This window comes from Pempheris klunzingeri, chromosome 12 (genome assembly GCF_042242105.1).
Source record: "Pempheris klunzingeri isolate RE-2024b chromosome 12, fPemKlu1.hap1, whole genome shotgun sequence".
NCBI lineage: Eukaryota > Metazoa > Chordata > Actinopteri > Acropomatiformes > Pempheridae > Pempheris > Pempheris klunzingeri.
This window is the reverse complement of record NC_092023.1, coordinates 3,066,177-3,080,602: the sequence shown is the minus strand read 5'-3', so window position 1 is coordinate 3,080,602 and position 14,426 is coordinate 3,066,177. Positions and strand designations below refer to the sequence as shown.

Here is a 14,426-nt window from a genome sequence, read left to right as displayed (position 1 = left end):
ATACTCACACCACGGATGATAATTAATTTATGAGAGACAAATCAACATTTATCGTAGCTTCAGTTCACATTCTTTCAAATTATGTAACACGGTGACAGTGGGGTTTTTAGAAATAAAACTCTCTGGAGTCAAAGCTGTTTTCTGTTTAAACCTACAATGTGGAACTGGCAGTGAGAGCAGTTTCACAAACAGTGTTGACGCTCATGCCTACATCTCCACCCCTAGGAGAGCAGAAGGCTTTCTTTTCTTAACTAGAAGTCTTCTTATCTGGAGCATCAAGCAGCTTTTCTTAGATGCTTCTTAGGTTTTTCCGTCACAGGCTCCACCGCAGTCCGAGTTGGTGTTTCCTGCTGTTCAGCTCTGGCAAACCGATCATTGCTGGCTGACGTAAAAAACACGTTGCACCAGTGTGGGGATTTGCACACAATCAAAACACCTCTCAGGTTTTTATGTTGCACTTCAAGATTTAAGATTTAAAGCTGTTTTTTTTTTTGTTTTGCATTTGAACATTATGCTGGAATGTCAGACGTGTTTCATCCACAAGCAGAAATAACAAAACAATAAAAGAAGAAAGATTTTCTGACAGTTACCAAGAACTGGTGTTACTGACCGCGCTCACTATCCTCGTTCAAGCTTGTTAACATGTATGCTTGTCTTTTATGACACCTCATGGCACGTAGGAGTGCTGGTTTCCATACAGAGGATCATTAATTTACTTATTTGAACAATCTAGGCCTCTCATATTGTGCATCTAAAAGGATGAAGTTATGTTATTGTGGGAGGCTGCATTTCAGAAATAATTCATCTTACTTATGAGGGTCCGCAGGGCTCAGATCTATACACCATTTAAAGTTATGCTAATGATATCCAACTATGTGTGGGATACAACAGAGGATAAAAATCCTACATTTAAAACACAGCACTGACATTGTGAACATATCAAATGACACTGAATCTTGAACATTTTTAATTTCACATCAATTATTACGAAATCCTCGCAGTCAGATCAGAATTTAAATGGCTTGGACTTCCTTCAGATGTAACATTCATAATGACTCCTCGCTGGCGCCTGAGGAAGGGTGTTGGACAGCTGCAGTGGAGGTGTTCAGTGCAGGGACGGTGAGGTGTTAGACCACACAATCATATGGGAAGTTGGCTTAATGCGAGCTTTAAATGAAATAACTGCTGCGTATTTGACAGCCTATAAAGAGACACGGATGACGAGGTTCACAGGAGCATCTACGTAATGTAACTGCCAACTTAAGAGCCCTAAAACTTCCTTTAACAAAGCTAAAGATTCAAATAAAATAAGCAGCTGTGGCTGGATACTTTTACAGTGATCTTGACTGCATTTTATGTGACACCACCAGCTATGAGCCACTGGAGCGGCATGATGACGACGGGCTGATATGGAATGACTTTATGGTGCCGTCAAGTGTGTTTACCATGTTTATGAGAAGAGTCCTTTTGAAAGACCCACTAATGTAATATTCATGACTTTGTAAGTGGACTCAGCTCACAAGTACCGTAGGCTGATTTCTGGGCTCTATAAGAAGGCAGCTCTAGTCAATGTGGCCTCAATTTCATTATCATATTTCTAGATAGTGTTTTTTTTATGTGTGCCAGTTTGGAGAAGTAATTTAGCCACACCAAAAAACTTAAGTGTCTCCAGGCAAAAACTGTTGTGCAGTAAATCACGTTAACAACTTGCTTCATGACCACGACCCTTGTTAAAAATGTAGCAGTGGGACTTTTGAATCAAGATAATCAATATGTTCAGAATTCTCCAGGTCTTGAACCCTCAGTGAGGTTTAAAACACAATTTAGAAATAGTTTCACATTAAAACTTTCCTCCTCCTGCTGTGTGTTTACCTTTAGTCTAAACTGCCAAAGGTAATTCCGGCTTTGACTTGTGTTCCCAACTTTGCAGTCCGTCAACTCTTTTGCTTCGAATTTGTCAAATACAAACCTATTTCGCTAATAGTTGCAGGTTGTGCTGCATGGACATCTGCTCAACTCGGCTAGAAATAACTAACTTCATGATCTCTCCAGGGTCTGGAGCCAGGTCACGTATGGTGTTGGTTTTGCCAAATCACATCGGTTTCATCCATATAACCTAAAATCACAAGTTTGCACACCAGACACCATCTGTCCTTAGATCCTGCACAACAGGCTGCAATGTACAGAAATGTAATCTTGTTTTATTTAGTGTGGAGCATAAATCAAAACCCAGTCATTCACCATATCCTTAAATTATGATAATACATTAGTCTTCTGTACAAGTTGGCAAAGGTTAACGAGCAACATGCAGTTTAATCACAGCAAAGAATCACGTGTAATGAATGTGTTTTTAACAAAAAAGAGAGAAAATGAAGAAAAGAAGCATCTTGGAATCTCAAATTAGACGACCATAAATCACACTGAGAACGGAGGGGGGGGGACACGGGGAGCCTGTGGGAAGGTTGAACCCCCCTCTGCATCTTTGAAAGTGAAAAACAAAACTAAACTCCTTTAATAACAAATACAGGTGTTGTTAATCAAATTAATGATCCAGAGTGAGGAGACCAGTCTGTGATTAACACGTGAGAACTGGCTTAGAGCGACTTACACGCTCGCCGTTAAGGATATTATTTGCCAAGTGTGATCATCTTGGCAAATAATGTAACAGGTTGCTGTTACAGCATGTTGTTAATTGGAGCTCCTGTTCTTCCATCATAAAGCAACTGCTGCTGCTTTAAAATAGCGTGCAGGGCTGGCCTCGACATATTCAGCATATGGTTGATCTATTAATGATGTTGCTGTCATGAGTTCTCAGTGTTTTAAGGCAAAAAACAAATGGAAAACTCACGATTTAGCTGTATATGTACAGGCAGCAGCTACGAGCTTTGATCCCATACAAACTAATCAACTAATACCATTTACAGAATCATCGGAAATTCTTTGATACCAGTGCTGATATGTCTGAGTATCCGTGCCAAAACCAAAACAATCTTGTTCTGTATCTTACTGTGAAAACTCAAATGTTGTTCTGTAAAACCTCGTTTTATCCCTGAACAAAAGCCAAACTCTGAGCGCCGTCTAAACACAAGCAGTCTAAAACGGGCAAATTAGGGTTTGAATAAGAAACAGTGTAATCAAAGACCGAGATACTTGCTGCTATCAAAACGTAAGCTGAATGCTGCTAAATAATGAGCGTTGAGACAAAAAAAAAAAAAAGTCGGCTCATCATTTATTTGTTTCATTCAATCTCTTGTCACAGTGTGGGAGCCAAAGCAGAGGCCCCCGGAACGGTTCCACAGGGCTGGGGATGAATGCACCATCCGGCACGGGGCTGCAGCAGCCAATCAAAAATGTACCAGTGCACATTTCTGGTGTATAACTTTGCCGTATTACCTCATGGTCGTCATGATGAAAGATAAAATGATTGTGGACACCATAACTTCCCAGAGCCGTTAAATCCTCACTCACAATCTTATAAACTGCTTTGTGGAGTTTTGGCATCTGATAAGCCTTCAAACTCACAGATCTATTACAAACTGGAATTCCTGCATTATTTTCATGTTGTTTCTGTGAGGCAGCACCCCCACCAAGGCTGCACGTGGCACAAGACTGTTTTTGGTCTAAATGCCCAGTTGACTGATGCTAAAAAGAACAAAATGTATTAAAAAGTTAGACAATAATTCACTAAATAGGTGAAAAGGGTTTCAAATGGACAAGCACACATCCAACTATGATTGGTCTGCAAATTGTTCTAAACTTCCTTGGCATTCATGAACGGAGCAGTTTATAACTGGTTCTCACTTCTTATAACGGATCTCTGTGAAAACATACACTGTATGCAAATATGTGATATCTGATGTATTCCCTTTGATTGTTTGTTCATTGATGCTGAAGCCAAATAAATTAACATTTGAGCTTTATCTCAGGTAAACTACACTAGAAGAGGAAGGAGATGCCAAAGACATGATTACGGGTTTGAAATGCTAATTGAAGTAAATGGTTGTACAAAGGGTTGATTTTACTGCGGGAAGGTCAGGTTACCTTTGGCACTGGGTGTGAGACGAACTCCTCGAGACGCTGAGCCGTGCCATTATCTGCAGCTATTTCAATCACACACGACCCTCCTTGCTTGCCAACAGGCAGATTGTATCTGTTGAGAGAGACCAGGGTCAGTTAGAAAGGGTGCAATATCTGATACTCCGGCAAAGCATGAAAACCATTCTGATGGAGGGAGGGACGGACAGGGCGGTCACAGAGGTGGAGCCGCTAATGTGAGCAGGGAGACTTGACTAGAAACTGGCGGTCTATGGCTACATGTACAGCACATTAAACACTGTTTACTGATAAATTGGGTGTTTGTATCCTTCGCTACCTCCGAAACACGGGAGGGACAACACGACTAGAGAACGACTTCCACAGCTGGATTTAAATAACAAGTCCAGAAATAGATTTTCCGCTCAGTGCTGTGGTGATTTTCTTCATGTTGCTCAGCAGATATGAAATTCACATAATAATGTCTGTAAGTACACGCACGGATAATAACCAGTTAGGGCCAGTTGAATTTAGAGGATCAAGCTCTGGTACAAGATTTCCATTAGCATTTCAAATAAAACATACACACAAACAATACAAGCAATAAGAATGATGGTGGCACCGATAACATGGAAACAAATCAGCCTGCAAAAACATTATCACGCATGTAAGTGCTCATTATGTCATTCAGGATTAATTAATGATAAAATGAGGGCACAAACTAGATATACATTATAAACCTAATGAGTAGGAAGACAATTTTATCATTTGACCCTCTGTGTCTCTCTGGGGAAATATACAATTGTACTAGTCATTAATGTTGCAGCCATAATGTTAAGTAGCTGGTCTACTTGTGTCATATTCCAGCTTTGGCAAAGTCAAGTGATTCCCTCTCTCCAATTCATCATTGGCCTCATACCGGCAATATACAATAGCAGCGCTTTCACAGGGCTGTACATTATGCAAAGGGTTGTACACACCATGCACATAAACACGCTTCTGCTAGGGAATAATCTACATGATCTTTTCTTACATAGGCGTATTCACTGTTTGCCCATTTTATCTGATTTTGCTAAAAATAATTCATCCGTTTCTTTGTGAGAATTCATACTACTGTTGATGTGGAAAAACGTCTGCTCAAACGTCTGCTTTAATGTCCAGATGGAAATAATCAGGGCAATCGCCCTCCAGCTAATTTGAAACAGCCTTCCACAACGCCTCCCCGAGGCAATCACACACATACAACTTCAGGTACGACTGATTACAGGTATGTAAATCACGAGAGCTGTTTTGTAGACACACACACACACACACACTGATAAATTCAGATACATTTAAGACTGCAATCTTGAGATACAACTTAATGTCCAGAGAAGACATCCATCACCATCCGTGGGGTGTTTCTGAGGTCATCCTCCCAATTTCAGTGAGTGATTTCAGTAAACAGCTACATTGCCCCACTGTTTATTTTCACAAGAATATAACAAGATCCTAATAAAAAGACTGAAATGATCCAATATTGATATCCATGGGCTGTTGTTGAGGTATGAAACATCACAATATTGTTGCCAAATCCCCTCTTGCAGCAGGTATTTGAGACATACTTTGGTGCTTACTACAGTAGCTTTTTATTTGGCCTGCTAATGCTGCAGAGCCTGTCCCTGTGAGACATGGAGAGCATGCTCACTAAGCAAACAGGATGATGTTACTTGATGAGCTCTCGTGAGCACATTGAATGCTCCACCAGGCTAATTTACATTGGTCTTGCTCTAAGGCAAAGCCGACTATTTATAAAGATGACTACAGTATGACTACTTTACTTGGTCTCGTAGCTAGATAGCGAGATATATGCCCCACAGCCCCACATCATCATCACCACCACCACACGCAGACAAAGAAAAACAAAACCACAATGGATTATATTACACAAACAAACATATGAGTGAATCAGAAGACAAAGGGGCCGTGGTTTGTCTAATGCAGGAATAAAGCACTATGTAATTTCTTATTGGGCTCCCTCAGCACTATTCAGTGCCGAGTCTCACAGGACCAGCAAGAGCAAATTCCCAACTTGAAGTAAACAAACAAACACGTATGAATATTTCATTTTCTCCAAACACACAAAACCACAATATGGCTGTGATCATTTTTCCTTACTCGATCATCATTTATGCATTTCTTCATCTGGCTAATGCGCTAATCATAAGTGATTTGTCATCTCTAACATCCTCATTTAGATCGTGTCTTGTGCGACTAATTCAGTGCAACTGCATAACTCTAACTTTCCCGAGGATCACCACTGAAATATTACCTGCAATGTTAAGGGACCCTGCAAATATTTTCAGCACAGCACCTTTACACAAAGGTATTTGTTAAACCTGATGGTGGATGTTTGTCTTTACAGTCCTATTTGAACGTGCCTCCTTCACAGTCCCTTGCAGAAAATTAATAATGAGAGAGGATCATCATTAAAATATTACTATTGCATAAAACATCTGAGAGTATTGGCAACAGATGGCAGTAAAACATCATGCACAGCGCTGGTGCCCTTGCAACAGTTTCCACTGGCCGATAAGCACATGCACTTCTTTAAAAAACGGCTTATTATTGTAAACATATTCTATTTTTTTACAAAAAACAAATGATAACGTAGGAAACGTTAGCGGTTGAATTTATAATTCTTAAGTCATTTGATGATTTAGAGTCAAGAGGCTATTAGTTCTGCAGCTAGAGACGATGCTCAGAAGGGTTTCATACCTGAGAGCAGATGTAGGTCACACAGATAACATATATAAGGAAGATGAGCACCACCTGTTACTTTGATAATCTTTTTAGCACAACAGGCTGTAGAGTCAGATAGAATCATTAAATGTAATTGAAAAGACAGAAAATAAAGCCCCATATGCTCATTAATCAGGAGTGATCAGATGTCATATTACACCACAGCAGCTCCCGCACAGTAAGTTAGGAGGGATCTGTTTGTTGGGTTCTCCTTTAGTCCAGCAAACCCTGTATCAGACCATAATCTACACCTACATTGACTGTAATGCCTGCTCTGGCTCTGGTGCAGTGACTTTCTCACACGCAGCACTGCAGCATTTGCTGCATAATTTGTGCTGTGACTGGCAAGCCTCAATTAATTTGGGTAGTCTGTGTTCTATCATTATATCTCCAGCAATACAATTAGACAGCACGCAGCCAGCCTCTCGGCATTGTGGGGCTTCACAAAAGAAATTCCCAGTGAGCAGGCAGGGCTTCTGGTAGCTTCTTCAGTTAATCTTCTATGGGGCTACATGTCAATACAGCGCCGAATGCTAAACATGCGCTACCTCAGATTTGGTATTGTGTCAAGAGGATGTAGAGTTAAAAACAAAATGCTTAAATTTAAGACCACACTTTTTACCCAGTGGCACCATATGGCATGGCACTTCTCCAGGATGAACATTGTTTCCCCATTACTCTTCCAGTGATTAAGATCCAGAGGGAAAGTGCTGGGTTCTGTCCACAGTTAGTGTAGTTTGGAAAACGTAATCAATGCCTGTTTACTAATTACTTTTCCAAATTGCTAAGGGATTACTTTACCAATTGCTGGGATAAACATTAATTAGAGCAGTGATTATTTTACTTTTGAGTTACCTATAACCTTCTGCACACACTCACAGTAGATAGATGGACACTAAACAGCCCTCTTAGCTCTTCATCAGCAGGGTTTCTAACAAGGACAGGGCTTGAAGTCAGAGTGCTTTCTTTCAGTGTCTTGTGCTCTTGGGACCCAGAGACATTGTGAAATGTGCCATTATTTTGAAATTCTTTTCTGCGATTCTTGTCACAGCACTCGTCTGTTTTCTTCCTCTTACAGCAGCTGTTGCTAGGCACCCACACCCACATGTGCATTTTTACATCAAAACAATATTCAATGGTCAGAGAACAAACTATTAAATCTAAGTTTTAAAGGAACCATTACATAACTGTTAGAAATCCGTCTGCCATGCGAGTGCCAGCGCTGCTAGTTCAATAACTGATCACTGAAATTTAAGAATTAATGTGTTTCATCATATTCGAGTGAAAAGTAACAGTGACAGCTACAAATGACTTATTTATTAACACATTACTCAAAACACAGTGGTTTTCAATATTTCACATGTGCTGTGCTGCGTCGTGTGTGTGGACTTAAGCTTTTAAAGAAAGAACACGCTGCTTCAGGACATTTGAGAATTGAGAGCTGGGTGACTCAAATTTATACCCAAATCAATGGGAAAACATCGGTTACAAACATTTAAGGAGACAGATTCTGTTGAAGGTGGGACAGATGGAAAATCTGTGATGCTTTGATTGGAATTTTGGATCTCTGGATCTTAACTTAAGCCTACAGTTGTTGTGCATAATAAGATAATTCACAAAGATACAAAAAGATGCGGCGTGGCTTAAGAAGGAACTCAGTTTTACACATGAGGACCAGCTTAGTGGTTATAAGGAGAAATACTCAGCCTGCAAAAATATTTGTACAGTGTCTCCTGTGGCTCTGGAGGAGCTTTTTACGATGATGTAAGCAGGGTTATCTTGGATTGCACTTCAGACTTCAAATCCTCAAAAGAAAGCCAGTGTTACAAACTAGGGTGGGGTTGAGTTTAGAGCATTTACCAGGCAGTGAGGGTCGAACAAAAGTCACTATTGAGTTGCATTATGTTTGTAGGATCCAGTGTTTTTGGAGCGTGACCTTCAAGGGAAAAAAGTCAGGACATCTGAGCTTCTGCTTCATCAATCATCCATTAGTCAAAGGTTTGCTGGATTGATCCCTGGCTCATCCTGTCCACATGTTAAAGTGTCCTTGAGCAAGACACGGAACCCATATTGCTCCTGGTGTGTGTATACTGGAAAAAATAGGTCCTTACTGTCTCCTAAAAGAATAAAAAAGGGGTGATGGAGGTGGTTTTTGGTTGGCGTGAGAGCATTTTGAATCAAAATCAATGTAAATTAGACAAGTAGGTGCAACAGCATCTAATCCCTGGATAGATATTTTGGGTGTTTTTCTTTCCGTGATCAAGCGTCACATTGGCATTTCAACGGCATGCAATAAAAAAAAAAAACTGCAGATGTAATGGACAGGCATTCATGCACAGGACTCACTGAAATTAAATATGTAGCTTTTTAAGCAGAAATGCTACGACTGTCTATAAAGACATCAACATGAACATCAGATCCCATGAGTTGCTAGACACAAAATCATCTGTGATAAGAAAGAATATTCCCAGTAAGTCAGAACCATGCTTGAGACAGCACTCCCATTCCTTTGACTGGAGAGAAAAAAAAAAGTACCCACAAAAGTGGCATAAATTTGAATAATCATATCTGCCAGGGACTCTGAGTTCACCTGTGACAAGGAAAGAAATGTGATGCTGCAGAATGCTGTGTGTTATCCTCATTGATCTTTGACTGTGCGTGAATGAAAATGACTCCAACAGTGAATGTTAAGCGCAACGGGATCCAACCAATAATGTGCACAGCTACCGAAAAATGACCAGGGGAGCATTTGGAGTCTGCCACTCTCAAACTTTAAACATAGAAGTATTACCCCAAGCATCCCCAAAGGAAAACTTCCAGACATCAAAACAAAACACACAAACCAACAACAAACATATCCTCCCAAATGAAAAATGACACAGCTTACCCCTGCACACTGCGGTCTGTGAAATTATATTGCAGCAGAGGGCATTCCAGCAGTGGCCTTCTGTCTTGCCAACTTCACAGCCGACATTTTAGTGCTCCACATACTTTTAAGTTGCTATGTTATGGTAATATTTTGAGTGTTTCACGTCTACTATCAATCTGCCTGTCCATTATGCATTCTTTCACTAGAAAACACAATGCGCCGTAACACCATTACATTCAGGGAATCTGCATTACCTTTGAGTGAACAGAAGCTATAATATCCTACTTTCCTCAAACCAAACCCGCTGTTCTACACAGGCTGCAGTTTTACACAGAATATAAAGTGAAAATAAATCAAATGCACGATCCTCTCTGCTCATTTCCAAGGAAGGGCTAACCCAGGCAGCCTGTTTGGATTGTTCTGATCATTTTGGTGCAATCTAGCTCCACAACAGGAAAATGTGATATATCCACTCTTGTTTAATGTCAGAACAGGCTGCTAAACTCTTGACTAAATATTCACCATGCCTTTCATGCCTTTGTTGGGGGATGATTAGCAACATGGAGTAATATAGTAATCCTGTGGTGCTCTGAGAGAACTGCAGATGGGGCTCGGTCAAGAAAAGCATTTAATTGTGAGTTTTGGACTATACAGTATATATTTCTATTTCCTGACACACATTACAGCCATCCTACTCTAGTATGAACAATTGTGGTGATACTGAAGTGGGAACAATGCAGAGCTAAAACATTTGAGCTGCAGCAACAGCTGCGTAAAAGCACCCACTAGAGGGCTTTTAATGCCATTTAAATAAACCCTCCACATTGTTTAATGTGTTGTTTTGTGCTCATCATTGTAACTTCTTGTGGCAGCGATTATGTCATTATCAAAACTACCCTGCATAAAAGCCCAGCATGGATAAACATCAAGAAAGTGTAGTGCTATTTCTTCACAGTATGGTGCTGGATGCTTTACAGAGGTGTCATTTCACTTCTTCGTGTCAACTCTGCCGCATCAGTGCAAAAGGCAGCCAGCTATTACATGAAGAAGTAGTAGTGTAACTGTATTTGTATGAAAGCAAAAGGCAAACGTTTTCTTTTTCTGATGTTCTGTGTGTCATCACAACAGTACTTGAGATGACAATAAAATTGGTAGGTTGAAAGTAAGAGCGTGTGTGTGTGAGTGTGTGAGTGGTGGAAGTGGGACAACACAGAGAAAGGAGGGAGATGAGCCTGTGTTACAGTTAAATACAACAACTGCCCCGCACGCGTAGATGCTGACAGCAACTTGAAGTAGCTGCAGCGTTGCCAGCTATCATCCAGCGAAAGTAGGTATTCACTGCTCAAACATGACTAGATGATGTCATGTGTTCATTTGCATATGAATTAAACTGCTGACCCGATCAAGAATAAATAGAGGCAGAGCTGAGCCGCAGGCCCTCTCTCATTTCTCCCACTGGCTCTCTCTGCCTCACAGTGCCTGAGCTGTAAGCCTGTGTGTGCAGTACGGAGACAGAAGATCAGCTGTGCATGGGAAAGCATTGTGATTAAACCTATTTGGATGAGACAAGCAAGTAGTGCAAATGCACGTGGATCAGGTTCAGCATTTGGTACCACTCTGCTGCCAAATGCTGAGGACTAAACTGTTCTCCCCAAAACAGAAGCTACATTTTGCTGCTTGTGGCGTTTAAGAAATGATTGCACCGGGGGTGTGTCTTTAAAAAAAAAAAAAAAAGCTAAATCTAGTGACAAGAGTGGGAAGTTGGCAGAAGTAATTGCTATTACAACGCTACTACCATCTGACTCCAGCTGAGTTACAGCTATGAAGTTCATACTCTGTACGCCGTGTTCCCCCGACTCAACACAAGAGCATTTGCTCACTGGGTAATATCTTTTAGTGCGCTGTTGGAGGTTGTGCCGCATTTTTGTATTTGTATTTTTGCCTTTAATCTGAACAAGCCATTTTAAAACCATGCAGCATATCATGTATATAATTCCACTGCTACATGCAATTTAAAGTCATTTGAATGCTGTGCTGAGGTTTGTATTTTACTTTAGACATTTAACTTCACTGACCTGTGATGGGTCATTGCTCCACAAGGACTCATAATATATGCAAGATCTTTTTCTGTAAGTAAAGAAGTATTGTACTATGTGTAGTGCAAACTATATTAGGACTAAGTACAGGAAACATTATTGGGCCATTTAGAATGAGTTTGTCTACTGTATGTAGTCAAGATTAGAGGGACTCGGGCACAAATGCTACATTACCATTTGCCAAAATGGCCAATTTTCTCAGCAGACTGAATATCAAAGGTTAATGATCCTAAATTTCTCTGTTAAATATCTGTCAGGGACCTGCAATACGCCACAGATGGTAACAGCTATTTTGTGAAGTTTGTTTTCAGCGCTCGTGCCGACACCGAAGGCAGACGCAAGCCTATTTAGTCCTACATGATGAGGTTCAAGAGGGTGAAGTTCTGCTATTAAAACTTAAATACGTAAAACTGAATACAATCTGTAATTTGCATCTCATTGTTTCAGACGATGATTTATTGACATTAGTTTCAGGAGATTTGAATGTGTGTTTTCTGAGGGAGACAGCTGGCTTTCAGCACTCACCATGCCAGAACCAAGACTGCCAGCACTCTGGTCACTTTTCTTTGTTTCTGTGACATTTCGTCACACGTCAGGGACCGCACTGTTGCTGAGGTGCACACAGATCCAGGGCGTCAAAGTTGGGGTTGGTCTGATGTAGTGAATTCTGGACTAATGTTGAATCAACTCTCAGATCAACAGTGACCTGGACGAGCAACCGGACGGACACGCTTTCACAGGGTTTTATCAAAGACACCAATGAAATGCAACCTTGTGTAAAAATCCCATTGAACATAATTAGATTGGGGAGCTAGTTTGAAATCTTTGCCATCGATATCATCTTATTGATTCATCCTCGGTGGCTTCTTTATGGTGTCAAACACTGTTCTTATGCATGATGGTACTTCCTGCACAAAGCCTTGTTTTCCCTTGTTTTTTTTAAATAGCTAATAAATATTATGCTCATTAGTTGCACAAATAATAATGATAAAAAGGTGTTATTTCTAAGACTGTAATAATGACTTTGACAATGGAGTATTAAGGATTGTGACTGATCATACCGGATTGTGATTGGGATCCATCGGTTATTATTGATGATCTGGCCTGCAGCTGCGTTCAGCACATGGCTGCCACCACACCCAAGTTTAACAACAGGGCTTCCATCTTGAAGGAACAGATGAATGAACTGATCCCCAAAGTTCTGCTCCTGAACTGAAATGGAAAGAAAATGTGGTTAGTAAAAAGTCTCTTTTCCAAATTCAATACATTATGCAAATTTCAATATTTATGACATTACTTCAGGCTTAACTCTAATGATATTGAGTAAAGAAAATTAGTTCCTTCAGAGTGTGAAATGAAACAAAAATGTTTGGACAGGAAGATGATGGAGACATTAGAAAGGTTAGAAACAGACGATGGTGAGTAATTACATTAGGGTCAGAGTCACGTATGGACAGACGGGACTTTTTCCATTTGTTTTTAAATTACGTAAACACAATACACAAATGCAAAATATGGCTGACTACACATAATGATGTGTAAACCCCTGCCCATCTGTCCTGCTAAGCAGCAGGGCAACAGCGGTGCTATACTGTACCAAGGAAAACAAGTAGGATTCACAGGAACATAGACATACCCAGCAAGGAGAACCTGGTAAATGTCATACTTGTTTTGATCAATACCCTGCACATGAAAATCCAAGGGAGTATTCCTGCCTGCCAACAAATGCCACTGCACAGCCAATGGGTATGCCTTTGTTTAGACAGGAGTTTACCAAGAACCTAATTCAAGTTGTTGTTTGCTTCACATAACATGCCAATAAACACACAGACAGATAGCACAGCTCAAAATGCAATGTTTCCTCCCTTAAACCTGATGAACTCTAAGTGGTCTGAGGCTCAAAAGATGGGCTCTGTCTATATGCACCACTCACTACAACACTGCTCTACTTCTTCCATAAAGCATTCAGCCTGGCTGGACCAAAGGGCAAATGAGTCAGTCACTTAAAGCCCAGTGAAAAGTAACAAGATAACAGAAAAACAGAGAAATAATCAGAGAGAAATCCACCCGACGGGTCTGAAGAGCCAATTTAAAAAGGATCTAGAAAACCATCATTATTCTTACTAAAAGACAGAAGAACTTTCCATCTGACACTTCCATCTGCAGGGGCTTTAAGGGCAGGGCCTGTAACACTGGAAAAACTAAGAGAGTAGCTATATTTTCCAGCCCCAAAATATCCCACCCCTCCCATCCCTGCAGGTCTCCCTCCAAAAGCGCTCCCCCAAAGCACACGAACACTGAATACTGCCTGACTAACGTTACTGAAGCAGGACGGGTCCACAATGCTCCGTGTCGGGGTCTCTCTTTCGCTCAGTGCACAATCGCTGACTCACAACCTCTCTTAACTCTTCAGTCTAACAAATAAACTACTCTAGCAAAATAACCATTACAAGCATAGTGCTACCATTAGTGCACGCTGACTTACGGCTGCTGGGTAACTCACAACAGTTCTCTCACTTCGCTGTGACTCAGATTTTGTCTTTTAGCTCGCTAGCTTTAGCCACCTGGAGAACTCCGGTCATGCAAAAAGCTACGAGAAGATGTCTCTGTCTGGGCATCACACATAAAGCGCTGCACACTCGTGATAA

The 14,426-nt window shown here is 40.7% G+C and overlaps 1 protein-coding gene across 1 annotated transcript in view; it reads right to left on the bottom strand.

Moving 5' to 3' along the window:
- The window catches only part of eys (eyes shut homolog), a 161,923-nt gene that overhangs the window by 19,497 nt on the left and 128,000 nt on the right, over nt 1-14,426 (bottom strand). Inside the window, exons 41-42 of the mRNA XM_070841569.1 lie at nt 12,840-12,990; nt 4,042-4,150 (exon numbers count right to left, since the gene is read on the bottom strand). Coding sequence (XP_070697670.1) covers nt 4,042-4,150; nt 12,840-12,990 — 260 coding nt within the window. The remainder of the gene's footprint in view (nt 1-4,041; nt 4,151-12,839; nt 12,991-14,426) is intronic.